Source organism: Ixodes scapularis, unplaced genomic scaffold, assembly GCF_016920785.2.
Source record: "Ixodes scapularis isolate PalLabHiFi unplaced genomic scaffold, ASM1692078v2 PGA_scaffold12__126_contigs__length_90152505, whole genome shotgun sequence".
Taxonomy (NCBI): Eukaryota; Metazoa; Arthropoda; class Arachnida; order Ixodida; family Ixodidae; genus Ixodes; species Ixodes scapularis.
The window spans coordinates 44,189,419-44,205,236 of NW_024609838.1; the positions used below are offsets into that span (position 1 = coordinate 44,189,419).

A 15,818-nucleotide genomic window follows, 5' to 3' on the forward strand; every position below is an offset into this window, starting at 1 on the left:
TCAGGGAATCATCAGACAGCGTGCAAAATCGATAGATCTACTGAGAAATCAGTAGACCTGGCTACACTAGGTGGCGCTCTAATGGCCGATCAGAATATTAATCAGAACAAATCAGCAGAAAAGGGGTGGAAACAGAGAGGAAATTGTGGGAAGAGAGAATGCAGGGGGAAATCAGCTTTAAAGGGACACTGACACCCCCCCAATTTTTTTTTTAATTTTTTGCCAGGCGCTTCATTATGGTGTCGGAGGACTACCCAATTAATATTTTGCAACAGAGTAGCGTATTTTTTTAATAAAGCCAAAAGACGCAACTGCTCTAAACCGAAACCGAAACCCGACGGAGGTCGGAGAAGTGGAGAGAAGAGAGTGTGTGGCGGAAGTCACGTGGCTGCACCCGACCGTGTGCTTTATTTTTCTTTTTTTTTTTTCTCCTTCCCGATAGCAGACGACATGCGGCGTATGGGAACTGCTCGCCGTGGGATTCTTTTGCAGTTATGTTTGTTCTGCTCGTTGTTCTGTACTCCAAGATGAGTTGTTTTGTACATTGAGGAGTTGGAGATGAGTAGTGAGTGCCCGTGGTGAATCTTGATCGGCTCCGAAAAGAATACACCCAAGATGTTGCGTGAAGAGCCGGCTCACATGTCCCGCGTCCGAAACAGAAGTGGCATTGTGCGACAGAGTTTCCGAAAGATCAACGGGATCGGGACCAATGGCTGGCTGCAATTCCTGTAGACCATTTACGGGCACCTCGGAAAGCGGACGCTGATTCGTATGCTCCTTGCATTTTGTGGAAAGTGATTACATTGAGTTCGCAGGTGTCAAAAAGGAAATCCCATACCCTTTAATTCAGCGACGTGTCGTCCACAACATTTGTTTCTTATTTTTCTTTTGTTTCTGCAGTAATAATTGTAAAAAAAAAAAGAAATGTAGACATAAAAAAATATATAGAAAAAAAAAAAAAAAAGGTTTCACGGGGAGTCGAACCAGGTCCTACCGCGTGTGAAGGGGACGTCTTTCCCACTGTGCTACTGGTGCATATCGAAGTAGGGTATCTTTTTCCTTAGTAATAATTCAGCCGATAAACTGTAAGTTGGAAAGTTTGCTGCCGATTTTCCTCTAGCAAAAGCACTCCCGGGTCGAAGTCGGGATGCACCACGCATTCGCGACATTCTCACCTAGTAAAGAAATCGTACGCGTGCATATTCCACTCGAAGTAGACACGTCGCGCTTGACGTTTGCGCGAGCGATGTCTTCAGCCACGAGAAGGGAGCGACGGCTCGGCGACGTCTTCGTGCAAATCGGCTTGGTGGTCGGGCGTGTCGTAGGGGATGAATACCAACTCTTTCGACCAGTCCCAAATTTCTCTTTTAAAGGCAGACAAAATTCGCCGGTACCGCGAACGACAGTTCTGAAATAGATCAGGTCCCACGCCCGTCGTCCGCTGCCATCGCCGTCCCTGAGAGTCCCACGATACGCGAAACGACGCACGCACAGAATGCTTCCGGTTGTCTGCGGAACTTTTTTTTCAATCAACGTATTTGCAGCTTTTTAGAAGCCACAAAAAATGGGTTTTATATTTTTTTCTATTTTTAATATTGAGTGTGTGCTTTCAGTGACCCACGACTTTGATTAAATTTGGTGGTCGCATCGATACCTTAGAAAACGGCCCGTGACCGCGGAAAAGAGAGTGAGCGAGACTCGAACCGGCCAGTTCTTGATCGGCGGTTTTCGGGCGGAAAGAAACCGAATTTCGAGCCGCAAATTCTGTTCTGGGTAGTTGAGCTCTCATATGTCACGTACAACTAAAAACCTCGCCGAGCATAAATACCCTGTCAGTGTCCCTTTAAAGGGGTACTCCGCCGATTTTTGAGCTACCTCAACTAACTATATTTTCTGACTCCCCGGCCTTTGCCCTTTCTGGTATGCCATTTAGTATCGTGAAATTCATAATAGTTATTGCGAAATCGGCAAATGAAAATGATGCAAAAACAAACATTCAAATATACCCGCCCTTTTCAGGGCCGTGACGTCACTGGAAGTTTAGCTTGCCAGTCGGGCGAGCAGTCTAAAAAATAGAATATGCCAATCATTTGTTCCGTGCTGGAGCGCGGGGGCTGGAGCGAGCTTCCAAAGCATTCATTTGACACCATGAAACTGCTTCGAATCAGTTGGGAACAAATTCTACAGTCCAAAGAGTGAACCCCTGCACTTCCAATGACGTCACTTTTTCATTGTTGCCAGTAGAGACTTTCAGTTTGAAAAACACGGTGAGGACTAAAATTGTAAATTCAATAACTTCGTGAAAAAAAATTATTTTGACCTAATATTTGAGATACTATTTTGGCGATGTTGTCTGGCGAGTTTAGCAAAATTTCAAGGAAATCGGGGACCATGAAGAAATCGGCGGAGTACCCCTTTAACAATATACAGGGCACAAAAACAAGGAATAATTTAAAAGAAGGAACAGTTGTATGATAATTCCAGGATAATTCATTGGGGAGCTCATTGCTGTTTGAAAATTTTGAGGAGCACGGGCAAAGCACGGGGCTTCGTCCCACCCAGTAACGTTAGTCCTACCCTCATTTTTTTTTTTTTTTCGGGATGATTGCGGAGTTGGAGGGGGCACTGGGATCTCCTATCTCGTTGGGGATTTGCCAACGAGGTAGGGATTTGCTTTGCCAACGTGTTTGCAGACATGGATGGACGAATGGATAGGGAAAGATAAAAGGTAAAGGCACAAACGAGCTGGTGATGGTTAAACATTTCGAAAACAAACCGAGACTGGGACAATAAGGGACGGACAAACACAAAGTCTCAAAGATAGATTCTTTATTCGACCCTAGAGGGTCGCAAGGGTCGCAACATTACAGAAAGGCCATTGGTCCGTACCTGAGGCCTGTGGTGCCGCAGACAGGAACTTAACACAACAGTAACAAGAACATCAACAGTAATTAATATTTAACGCAGGGCATGGGTCATATATGGGATCTATGGGATGGTACGTGTCAGTCCGAAAAGGAGGTTGGTGGTGGATAAGATTGGTGGAAAAGACCTAGGGAGGGATAAAACCATAGAGTCATTACTCTGTGGATAAAACTCCTGATAAAACAAGCAATGGAAACACTATAAAAAAAAAAGTGTGTGTGTGTGGGGGGGGGGGGGGGGGGGGAATGTGTTCATGTAAAATTTATACAAATTAAAAAAAAAGGACGACAAAATCTTTGGCTAGGCGGCGTAAGCTACCGCCCATTACATTACCATTTACCTATTCATTAGGCTGCGGGGCTGCAGCAACCCCAGCAACCCTACCAACCCTACCAGACCCTACCAACCCTGACCAACCCTACCAACCCTACCTTGCCAGCAGCGACGACCAAGCCGACCAAGCTGACGAAGCGGGGACGACGGGAATGCGCGATTGAACCATTGAACTGATTGAACAGCTGCCTCTACCGTGATGGGAGCCGTAGAAACGTCTGCACAAAGAACAGCGTCTTTAATGGATTAGTGACATCTTCGTGGGCTACCGTCTTCGCGGCGTGGGAACTGTGGGAAACCCTCTACTCAGTCGAAGAGTTCAATGAATGCACTCAGTCGCAGAACGGTGCGGAATCTCGTTACATCGGTAAGCCAAGCGACGAGTCTATTTCTAAAGTGTTTAGTTGATAATTCAAGCGAGTGGGTTTTTGCGTTCCCTTGCCCTACGAATGCCCTGCCTTCTACAACATTTCATCTGCACTGTGCAAAATGAACACATCTACATTTGCGTCGAGACAGTGGTACTGTTTCCTGGCCCTTTGTTTACAACATTTGGCTTCTTTTATATGTGTACTCACAAAGGAAAATTTACACGGTCTTTTTTACCGCAAAAATAAACTAGGCATCGCCAAACGCTCATTCTCCGCCCATTGGTAGCGCTAGAGGTCACAACCAGATGCCAAAGTTTCACCCCGATCGGATTACTTATTCAAAAGTTATAAGTGATTTTCCGAAAATTTCAATGGGAAAATGGCGGCCGACGGAGTCTTCAAACACACGGGGCTCTATGGCACCAGAAACCGAAAACGGGCAAATATGGGCTCCATTTTCCCATTGAAATTTTCAGAAAATCACTTATAACTTTTGATTAAGGTATCGGATCGGGCTGAAACTTTGGCATCTGGTTGTGACCTCTAGCTCTACCTTTGGGCGGAGAATGAGCGTTCGGCGATGCCTATAGTTTATTTTTGTGGTGAAAAAGACCGTGTAAATTTTCTTTCGTGACACCCTGTCCTTTTTGACACCTACAACGAGTTCACTGCCACTCTTGTTGGTCGCTCAGCTTTTAAAGTAAACTATTCTTCCATTTTGGAAGCTGACCAGTCTTGCGAACCTTACTTTGAAAGACAGTCTCAGCAGACCTGCTTCCTGAATTCCAGATTACCTACAGCACTGGGCTTGTGGCTTGGATGTACGCCATATATGCTGGATTGTTTGTGTCTCTGCGCCACCTTGAGCAGAAAGCCATTCAGTAGCAGAAGACAGCGTCCAACGCGGCAGCCATGCAGAAGGAAGCTGACAACGCTGTCATCCAGGAAAAACTGCGAGAGCTGTCGCATGTCATCACGCAATGTCAGGCAAGTGGATGCAATACAGTCATGTCTTGGTAATATGGATACTCCACCGTGTAGACAACACTTTTGGGGACGAACCAGGTAAATACGCCCATTTTTGTCTTATTATTTGGACAACTCGTATTATGAACCCTTTTTGGGGGAAACTGAGGGGTCCTTACTAACGAGACGATTTCAATTTTTTATCCCATGTGTAAAGTTGTTGCGTCTTGAAATTGGAATGGGTAGAAAGTGGCCTTGAATGCCACGCAACATCAGGGGTTGCCTCAAGCCTTTTCACACAATCTCTCGTTCCTTGTATGCGTTCTTGCAATGTTCTGTCCTCCTTGTGAAGATCTGGAACGCTGAGTTGCTGGAATCTTCCTACTGAAATCCATGCAGGTTCGTTACACCAAACCTACTCATAGAGCTTGGAGGGACACTGGAATAAAAATTGAACCGTACACCCCTCGCATTGAGGCACAAATTAAACATAACAACATCTGCTTATGACAGTCGCACCTTTTGTATTTTGAACGGACGGCTATATTTTTCATTTCGTTTCTACGAGTTCCCCACCAGGAAATCGTTTCCCTGGAAGGAAACTCGTAGAAACCGAGGGTGCGATTAGGAAGAGAAAAGGTAGTAAAATTTGTGAGTAATTTCATTGCTTTCAAAAGCAGTCAGATTACTCTTGTAATTACTTCCTAATAAAAATTGATCAAATGATTGCAGCATTACTCCAAAAAGTAATGGATTACGAGTAATTTGATTACTTCTAGTGAGCACCGTATAAGTCTGTCAATGATCGTACGGCGTGCAAGTTTGTCTGCTCTATGCGGACTTGGCGTGCTTGTTTGCTCTCCAAATGTGCCCGCCACATGCTTTCGTTTCCCCCCCGGTCTCAACCGATGACGGTGCGCACTCGGCTGCCTCGTCGTCGCGCTTTCCCTGTGCGTTCTCTACGTTGCCCTTTGTTCAAAATGCGCCGAAGACGCATTTTGAATGCTCTCTTGCTGTACGCCATGCCCCGCCTTTCCGAATGCAGGAAGAGAGAAATCGGAGCGAGCACAACCTGACAAACATCAGCAAGACGCACGAGCGGATTCAGCAGGAGCAGAAGCTCTCCCCGTACTACAAGTCGAAGCTGCGTGGCCAGTACAAGACGGCCCTCCAGGACGCGGAGAGCGAGGAGGAGCTTCTCCGCAAGGCGCTCGACATCATCTTCGAGATACGCACCGTGCGCAACGAGCGTCGCATTGCCGCCAAAAACTCTGGTAGCTTGACCGTTTGCTCGTTCGTTCGGATCCTGCACGTCTGCCTGCCACCGCGACTTTGGAGTGGGAGGGGTTTGGACTCGGTCCTTTGTGGGGGGGCCATTTTGAATTGAGGCCTGAACTTTGGTTTTGGAATTGGGGCCTGAACTTTAACTCCAGCTTGACAACTGTCTAGTTTGACAGTTTGGGGAAGCTTCAGGACCTAGGAGTTGGGACGCTGTGACGACAGCAACACTTGCGCTCACTACGCTCTTTTTTTCTGGAACCTCTACGACCGACCTCCAGGGTTGCGGCATCTGATGGCACAACAGTCCTTTGATGCAATTCGCTGCTACTTAAGGACCACTTTTGATGCGTGGGTGGAATAGGGGCCCTAAAGGCACCAGTCCATCCTCATGCCTATTGGCGACTCCAGCGAAATCGACGCAGCGTAGCGGCAGCGTAGCGGCAGCGTTGAGGAGCTCAAGAGAGGAGGTCGTTTCGACTCTGTCGTCTGCTATCGGTGCTTGGTTCTCGTAGGCAGCATAGAAACAAACAATGTTTCCAGTAATCATTTTTACCTCTCTTTGACAAAATACAACAAGACAGTTGTCGCTGCCAGTGTTATAAACCAAGAATTTTTTGAGATTGCTAGTCGTCCCAGTGACAGACAATAGAACTACACTACGAAATAAAATAAAGCAATCCTGGCAAGTAGAATGGGACTCTGATCCTAACAATAAGCTCCATTCAGTTAAGCCTGTTTTAAGTGAATGGCACAGTGCCAGACACCGGGAAAGGTTTTATGAGGTCATCTTATGCCGACTGCGGATAGGTCACACACACTTGACTCATGGCTACCTTTAAGAAGCGAATACCCACCAACATGCGACTACTGCTCAGAAACCCTAAGTGTACTTGATATCGTTTTAGTGTGCCCACAATTTAATGATGAATGCCGCTCCTACTTTCCTATCTTTTTCAGAAAAATACCTTTTCACCTGGCACTTTTGCTTGGGGACGAGCCTGTTATTCCGTACACACAAGTTTTTAACTTTTTAGAGAACATCAATATTTTACACCAACTTTAATCCACAACTTTTGTTAAGCGATATTTGATATTTTGATCTACTGCAATATAAACCCTTAGTCTTGTGATATATTTACTCACCATGTGTTAGGCGCACTATGGCCTATGTGGCTGCTGCGCCAGAAACCTCCAAATTCATTCATTCAGTAATTATTTTTATGTTTCCACCATGTCATTCCTACGCACTGACTAGAAGAAGGTTTTTACCGTCGAAAAATTGCTTTGCTTTCATATGTAACACCGATTTTACGCTGCAGTGCAAGAAATAGATGGTGGTCCGCCAGCTGAACGACGAAAACGACCTCATTTTGTCCGCCATTTTGGCTTACCAGCGCGCTGTGCCTTTATAGTTCGCTGGAGTTGCGAATAGACCAATCTAAAAATCGCCCTCTGCACTCTGCCGTCTTGGGTCTACTGGACTGTAGAACGCATTTGAGCGTGCACAGTATCTCTCTCCTCCGAAATACCAGACGCTGTTTGTGCATTCGCAGTGCAGCGGCTCAACAATTTCTGCCTTTTTGATAGACGCTGGAAAGGTCTGTACCGCATATTCCAACATATGAGTCATATTTTTGTTTCCCAAATATCCATTGATGCATTTTATTCAACGGTGTGACTTAAATGTGAGACTTAAATCTGCTTTTGTTTTATGTGCATGGAGCTTTAATGTGCAGGACGTAGGTGAGTATATTGAAACGGCTTTTCACTTGCACGTATGTCATGCTCGTAACAGACGTGTGCAGGCTTAGCATCAATCCAGTTTTGCCACATTGACCGTAGAAAGAAGTGCAACTTAAGGCTTATTCACAGAATGAATCTTTTCAACACATAACGGTTTAGCGAAATGGAGATTTCGCAAAATCGGCCTGTTCACACGACGCACGAAGCCTGCAATGTACTGACTCATGACAATTTCACCAAACCTTGTCATCTGCACATGGAATATCAAGTGTTTTGCATCAAAATGATATGAAGTATGCACTGTGTGAAGATACAGTCTACTTTATTGATACCACTCCATAAATTTTGTCAGATTTGGCTCACTGGGTTTGCTAGGCTTCCCAAACCCAAGAAACACCACGAACGTCAAAGGACAGGCGAATGATCTCAAAGTATTTCGGACATTTTTGCACCGATAAATGATACGTTATCTCTAGTCATCATTTTTGTATACAGCGCTTGCACTCGTCGTGACTGTTGATGAATCTGCACCACGCCTCCAACTACTGCTAACCCATATCGCCCATACGCAACTTGTACCTACGTACCACTTCTCCGCTTGTTGCTCACCGCCATGTTCTGTTTTCGGCTTTGCTCGGATGTGGGATTGGCCAAAAATAAGACTTCTCCAAAAGCTGGCTCCGCCTCGAAGGTCAGACGTCGTAGCGATGTAGAGCAGCCATTGGCAATGTCCGCATTTCTCCTTCAGGTGGTTGGCAGGCCTCGGTGAGGTTTCAGCGAAATATCGCTCCAGAAGCAAGGAGTGCACGCAACCTTTTTCAGAGGCACACCACTTTGTCGGTCACATTCACACAAGGCATTTGTTTCACGAAACCTAGTTTTGTAACACAAGATTCACCTACAAAATGCATTGTGAATAGACTTTTATACAGAGGTATGACTTATGGTGATTCACACTCTGGAGAAGACCAAGTATGTCATAGAGGTGTGAGGAGGAAATGCCATGAAAAGGAGGAGCTGGTTCAGAAAATCCGAGCGAGCATTCGCACGACCGAGTAGCACGTAGTTGAGTCGGTAAGGGGTTAGTCTCCGCTAATGTTTCTGCGACCTTTGGTGGCTTACCGAACAAAAGGCAGGGGGAAAAAAAAAGAAAAGAAAGGCACTGCCCAGATCAATGCTGCCAGCCACACTTCTTCCCGAAAAAGGGGGAGGAGGGGGGGGGAGGAGGAGGAGGAGGAGACTGGTTGCTCCGACAAGAAAATGAAATATTCTGTGGGTCGGTCTCAGGTTCTCCGCGGCTCCCTGTGGGTGACTAGCGAACATGCGTGACACGGCACACGTAACCTCAAATCTTGACGTTTAATCCACTCCTTGCAGAAAAGGTCCGTTGTGCGAGTACACCATGCATACCGACTTTTTCGTGAAAACGGTTGTTTATAGGAGGGGGTGCGACTTGCATAGTACTTCGACCGGAAAACGGAATGCTTTCTCGCTACATTGCATTCAACGGTGACAACAGTGATGCCACTTACACCAGCGTCTTCGTTCCTCTTCCCCAAGAGAAGTCGACCCGGCGCCGAGTGTTGTGGCGTCTGTTCCTGGCGGTAATTGTGGGCCTGTGCCGTCGTTGCAGGCAGCGTAGGCAGGCGGAGCACCTCTTTTTCAGAGCGCCCCAAGGAGGCCTTGCGGCGGGGGGCACTGATGAAAATGCTGCAGCAAAACGCCCTCACCCTGCCCCTTTTCATCAGCAAGGAGGACGAGAAGCCGCCGCCACTTTGCGGTGCCGTTCCGGCCGAGCCCAACTACGTCGCCAAGGTACGTTTGTCTCAACGGGAGCCCAAAACAGTGTTCTTTCACCCAAATTAGTAGCTTATAATATGTTGACAGTGTGGTTTGTGTTAAAATGGCCTGGGAAGTATTTGTGACCTTGGCTGGCAGCCCACCTACTAGATCGGCATGGTGTGCCGTCTTGACGGGACCCTGAAGAGATCTCATTTCAATTGGTTATCTCGCTTCAGTAAGTTGCAACAATGTTTTGTCATAAAGGCACCAGGGAAATGTTAGAGTGCGACGTTATAGGCCAAGTCCGTCTTCAACGTGCATTGCCTCGATGGTACCTTGAAGTGATTTTCTTTCACTTTGGCTAGTAGCTTAATTACATTTCCACTGTGTTTTGTTCTAAAGGAGTCGGGGAACTATTTGTGAGTTTCGCGAGTAGCCTAACTATTTTGCCGAAGTAGGTTATCTTATAGGGGCCATGAAATTAATTTCTCACTTTCATTAAGCTCAACTCTCTTGCCATGGCACGCTGCCGCAATAGGACAATGAAGCAGTTTTGTTTACTTGGGCTAACTAGTTTAAATACATTGCCAAGTTTTTTTGCTCTAAGGGGCCAAGAAATCATCTGTGACCTTTGCGAGTAGCCCAACTATGTTGCCAAGGTATGCCATCTTTAATTGGGCCGAATTGGCTCGTTCCTCTAGTTTCTGCACAGTGTACACATCGCTTGCTATAGTAGTGCGGAACGCCACTAGGGAGTTGAAACCAAAATGGAACCACCCGTCGGTGCCAAGCACATGCAGTGATCCTTTGTTTCCCATTGGAATGGAAGCAATGCCAAGGATATTCATTCCAATCTGGGAGCATTGTTCAGGGACAACACCCAAGTTTACGAAACTGTGGTTAAATGGTGCTGACGCTTCCAGTGTGGCCAAACAAGAGGAAAGCATTTTAAGGACGATGACTAAGTGATTGCTGAAGCGTAGCGATTCTAGAACACTCGAAAGGAGGAGTTCTAGAACAATGACCTCCGGCATGTGGTCCATCGCTGGCAAAAGTGGGTAACGTGTGGTGGTGAACATGTAGAGAAAGTCTTAACTCGTACTCGAGTTTGATTGCTTAATCTCTATTATTTCGTGACAATAATACAAACTTTATGAATGCCCCTCGTATTTTGAAAAACGTAGTGAAAGACGCAAAGCATGCGGGTGAGCGTCTCTGCCGTCGGCCCGTGGACGTGACACTGCGAGATGTGCTCAAGACGGCAACCAGTGCGACGATGCCGGAGAAAACCTGCGCAATCCTCAAAAAAAAAGTTTTTGGCCCGCGTGACTTTTGAGTTTTGCACCCCTAAACTAAAGCGTCGTGACGTTATTGGCATGAACGAGTCGTCTGCTAATGACACCACTTTTGCTATAATCAGAAAGAACGGCAGGTTGCGTCTTCTGAACGCCTCGCCTTCAGCATGCACGCGTTGCCTTTCACCGTGCCTTGGCTGCGCGCGTGCGTCTCCAACTGGTCCGTTTATTGCATCCAAAAAGAAAGTGGTCCCTCGATTTCTGCTCGATGACGTCGTGCAAGTGTCGCACTGTCGCGATCGCGATCCTGGCGGTGTCACGGCAGGGGATGTGGCAAACGCATTTTCTGCCGCAGATAGCCCTCCAGCTTGGCAGTTCACGGAAGCTTTGGCAGCCGGGACGCCGTGACGACACTCGCGTTTGCTCGTGCTTTTTGCCGCGACTTCCACGACCAACCGCCTGGAATGCGATATCCAACAGCATGATGCTCCGGCTTTTGTGACGTCATTTGTTGCCACTTCGGGAGTACTTTCGACACATAGGCGGAAATAGTACGCTAAGCATACCAATTTTTTTTGTTTTTGCGCTGCGCACGCTACAACGGGCGGGGAGGGGACTACATACGTCGAAATTTTAATACGAAACAATGCTTCTACTAAGGAAATACAGAGAAAACTTTACGAACATACCTTTCTAAAAATACTACTATACGTTCAAACTTGAATTTTTTTTCCTAATTTGGTAATGTCTATGGCTTCCCTTGAGCTTTTTGACTGCCATGTTTTCTTTGCCGGTGCATTCCCCGTGCCGCACTTTTTCCTTCTGTGTGGTGACGCGGTAGCAAGTTTTATAAAATATGTTTACTCGTTTAAGACATTTACCTACGAGCACAACATAAGTCAATGTCTATGTGTACCTTTAACCTAAGACATCAGTCTCGTGCCATACTTTTTGGGACGCGGCTCTCTGCAAAAATGGTACTTCGATCTTACAGCTCGAGGGCACCCGTTTTGAGCGGCCTTGTTCGGCGCTTTCTTTATTCGGAACTGTAGCCTCCTCATTTTCACAGCTGTTAGATTTTGAGTTCTCGTAGATCCCAGAGTTTGCCACGGAGCGAAAGGTTGAATGGCAGATTCGCAATTCTGCAGCAATGGAGAAGCAAACCGAAACAGAAGTCTCCTAAACAAAAAAGTACACTTACCGAAAACAAACGAGTCAGGCACAAAATTAAACCATGTATAACGAGTATACTTGTCACTTCGAGGGTTAAAGGGAGGCACACCCTTGAGGGTCTACGTTTTAAGTACTAGTGCTATTTCAATGAAATTGTCGTGGTATACTAGGCATGCAAACTTCGGAGGCTACACCACCTTTCAGCTGGAAAGGTAAATTTTTGGCCAAGTTACAGCCTCATATGGCAAACATATTATACAACTAGTAGTGCCCAGGGAAGAAAACTGTCGTTACAAAACAGTACCAAAATGTCGCAATTTGTTTGCTTGGATATGAGGATGAGTGACTACACTAATCGGTAATGGGTTTCAAATTATTTTCAAGTGCCATATTTAGCAAAAAAAGTAAACTTCGAAAAGGTTTTTTTTAAATTTTTTTTTTACTGTTACAAAAGTTGACATTTTCTCACTAAAGAAATAGCAATCTTAAAAAAATAAGCACATGGTCGAGTTCTCCGGTAAATTTCAATCCAGAAAAACCGCACGGTAGTTACGAAGGTACTTTAGTCATTGAACTATAGTTTTTGAGCAATGAAAAAATGGTCAAAACATGAACCTGAGGAAAACGCGTTAGAAAATCTATATTGTGTTCCACTTTAGATGGCACTTGCCACTTGACCTGAAATGCTCCAGGAGCATACGTCAGTTTCTCCTCTGCATTGTCCTTCTGTGCTTTGGCCACAGCTTCCATCGTTTGTCTTGCGCCATGCCTCGGAGGGCTCGAGTGCCTTCACTAGGGCCGTTGCAACCTTTGTCCAAGTGACCTTCACGGCCTGTGATATCTGGTTGCTCCCTGGCTCAGTGCCCATCTCCAAAAGAACTTTCTCAAAGCCTCGAGGACCCAGGTTGAAGACTGCAAGGTACAGCACACTCGACAGCACTTAGAAAAGCGACCTTTGGGCACCTTTTCCAAATCAAGGTGTCGAAAGAATCATTCGCGTTATGGGTTTTTATCTGGGAACATCTTTCAATGAAATCCCTCCATGACAGGCCGTTGTACAAGAGAACTAGCTCCTTCGCTATCTCCTCAAAGAAGGCTGGCTTATGTGGCCGAGATGCTGGTGATTTTCCCGCTTCTTCAAGAGTCTTGCTTCGGTTCAATCGGCACCTAAAGTCCATCCCAGTGGAACAAGCGATATGAATTGGCTTCTCGGTGAAGTATGAATGCAGGAGACTGGTGTACACTCCACGCCGCATGGAGTCACGTGGCAGGTTTGAGCGAGGTGTGGCCAATAAGAGAGCGTGCAGCGTTTTCTATGGGGTTTCACGCTTGGTGCGCACAATGTCTCGCAAGAAGCTCTATACCGAAAGAAGGGGGGTTAAACACTCTTTCCAATGAGGGGTGCCTGTCTGTGCTAGCCCTAGTGAACGCGGATCAAGCGCGCTTTGAGAATGGCGAATTTGTGCGACCACGAGTGTTTTTACGAAGCACGCTTGGCCGCCGGTACGTCAAAAATAATTTATTTCAAAGTAAATACTTTATCTACAAAAATAAACCTTTTTGACAGCATTCTTCAGGATGACATATGACTATGACTTTTTCAAAAAATCGTCATTTTAATAAAACATATAAAATAGCGCAAAAAAGACAAGGACAAGAAGTATACAGGACAGGCGCTAAGGCCGTGCAAGGAAAAATGTCTTTGCGGGAAAGTTTACAAACGTTCTGCCACGCCCACAGGTCGGTGACATGGTGGCCGCCCTAGCGCGCGGACCCGATGACGACGAGAACTGGATCCTGGCCGAGGTGCTGCATTACAACCACGGCAGCTGCAAGTACGATGTGGACGACATCGACGAGGAGCAGAAGGAGCGCCACACCCTCAGCCGGCGACGGGTGGTGCCCCTGCCCCTGCTCAGGGCCAACCCCACCACAGATCCCGGCGCCCTGTTCCCCAAGGGGGCCCTGGTCATGGCCCTGTACCCGCAGACGACATGCTTCTACCGCGCGCTGGTCCATGAGCCGCCCGGCGGACCCCAAGAAGACTACCTGGTGCTCTTCGAGGACTCGTCATATCCGGAGGGCTACTCGCCGCCGCTCGCGGTGGCGCAGCGCTACGTCATCTGCTGCAAGGAAATGCGGAAGAAGTGAAGGGCCTCTGCGTCGGTGCGCATTGGGTGCAAAACGGTGTAATCCAGTGTCAGGTGTGCGTTGGTGCGTCAAGGGCTGTTCACGCAAGACGCTGCCCGTCGCTACATTGTCCGCTGCAAGACATGGAAGAAGTGAGGGTGACGGTTTCGTTTGGTGCCAGATGTGTGGTACACATAGAGGGGGCGTCCCCGGAGGGTACTTTTTGCTGCGACTTTGTGTCGTTCATGATTTCTAGCGGAAGGGAGCGTAATTTTTCTTCCACTTCCAGTCTGTTTTGGGTATACTTTTGACGGAGAGTAGGCGTCCGCGTGCCTCTGCCTGGAGCCAGGCCCCAACAGACCCCGGCGACGGCTCAGTATCTGCAGACAACGTGCGTATACGGCATGCCGGTGTACAAGCTGCCTGGCGGTTTAGTGCTCTTCCAGGCCTCGCTGCTGCTTGCAGTACATCATCTGCTGCAAGGAGACGCAAAAGAAGTGAGGGCCAACCGCAGCTGCCTGCGTGTCGCGTTGGTGCGGGTTTGACGCGGAACGGTTTTGCTTCCTGGTCTACGATCGCATGGTATGCGCCAGAAGTTGAGGGACGTGACTGAGCCTCAACGGACTTACCACTGCGACAGGTTGACAAATCCCACTCTATTTTCGGGGTTGTGGGGATCTATGTTTGCAGGCCACACCTCCAAGATAGTAAAGCCGTAGCGCTGAAGTTTCGGTGCCACCCAAAGAAGGCAGAGGCTTTTTTGGGGCGATGCCTAAAGTTTGGCACTGTTGTTCAGGAGGTGTTGTCGCAGGTGCCTGTGGTTTTGTTGTGTTCCAGAATTGAACTCGAGTGAACTGGGACAGCTTGGCTGTAGAGTTTGCAAGGTTGCACAATCTTGCACCGATATAAAATATTTGGCACCGGATGTCTCAGTTTTTTTTCGTGGATTTCGCCAAGAGCGATCTTGTGGGGAAGCCGGTCGTAGGAGCTGTGGTTGCACCAGAGGCGATCATGATACCAGTAAAAAACATAACAAGCTGAATGGCTCAAGGAGCATTTCTTCATTTTCTGCTGCAAGACAGGCAGTGAATGTCATTTCGCATTCTATAGTACTGCTCAGAGACAAGCCCATATGCTCCAAGAAATTTTTAACGGCAGTGCTTTGCCGAATACTGGCAAGATTTGCACTGGGGTTTTTGAGAACGAGTGGCATGCTTCAAGCAATTACGTGTGAAATTACCAAGTGTCGCATACACATTAGATTTGCTTTATCTGGTTCCTTGAACCAGATCTGAACCTGTCCGAGACCAGATCTGAGATGAGCCAGTGTCTATCGAATACCTCCTTCAGTTTACAGTAAGATTCTGTTTATGTGCAGCCCCCATAAATAAGAGCTTCCCAGAAAAGTGGAACTGTGCAAAATATTATCTAGTTCCCTTGGGCTCTACTTCCAAGATTTAGCTTCATTTACATCTGACCCTACATGGCCCCAATCGAAATTAGCAGCTGCAATATGCTTATGATGGGCTTTTCAGTAACATTTACCAATGCTAGAAATATGCACACATACACACACATTAAAGTACATTCAGACATTTGAAGGCTTTCAACTGAAGTTCCATTCAAAGCAAGCAAGTGCAAGTAACTGCAGTACATTAGTAACAATCAGGGATGGGCAAATTACATGCAAATATGTATTGAAATACAAATACAAAATACATCGTCAAAAATGTATTTAATTACAAATCTAATTGCATTTTCAAAAAAGCATTTAAGTACAAGATACAAATACAACTAAATGTATTTGGTCTCCTCCAAA

At 46.7% G+C, this 15,818-nt stretch overlaps 1 protein-coding gene across 2 annotated transcripts; it reads left to right on the forward strand.

Moving 5' to 3' along the window:
• Nucleotides 1-3,330: 3,330 nt before the first annotated feature.
• On the forward strand, nt 3,331-15,041 carry LOC115319185 (SAGA-associated factor 29). Of its 2 annotated transcripts, none has more exons than XM_029979054.3 (5): nt 3,331-3,625; nt 4,419-4,616; nt 5,641-5,869; nt 9,286-9,434; nt 13,610-15,041. In XM_029979054.3, the coding sequence occupies exons 2-5, from the start codon at nt 4,542-4,544 to the stop codon at nt 14,018-14,020; spliced, it is 864 nt and encodes a 287-aa protein (XP_029834914.1). In that variant the 5' UTR covers nt 3,331-3,625; nt 4,419-4,541; the 3' UTR covers nt 14,021-15,041. The 2 variants fall into 2 exon arrangements, with proteins under 2 accessions (XP_029834914.1, XP_029834913.1); XM_029979053.3 differs by having other exon boundaries at nt 3,363-3,625; nt 9,253-9,434.
• Nucleotides 15,042-15,818: the final 777 nt, after the last annotated feature.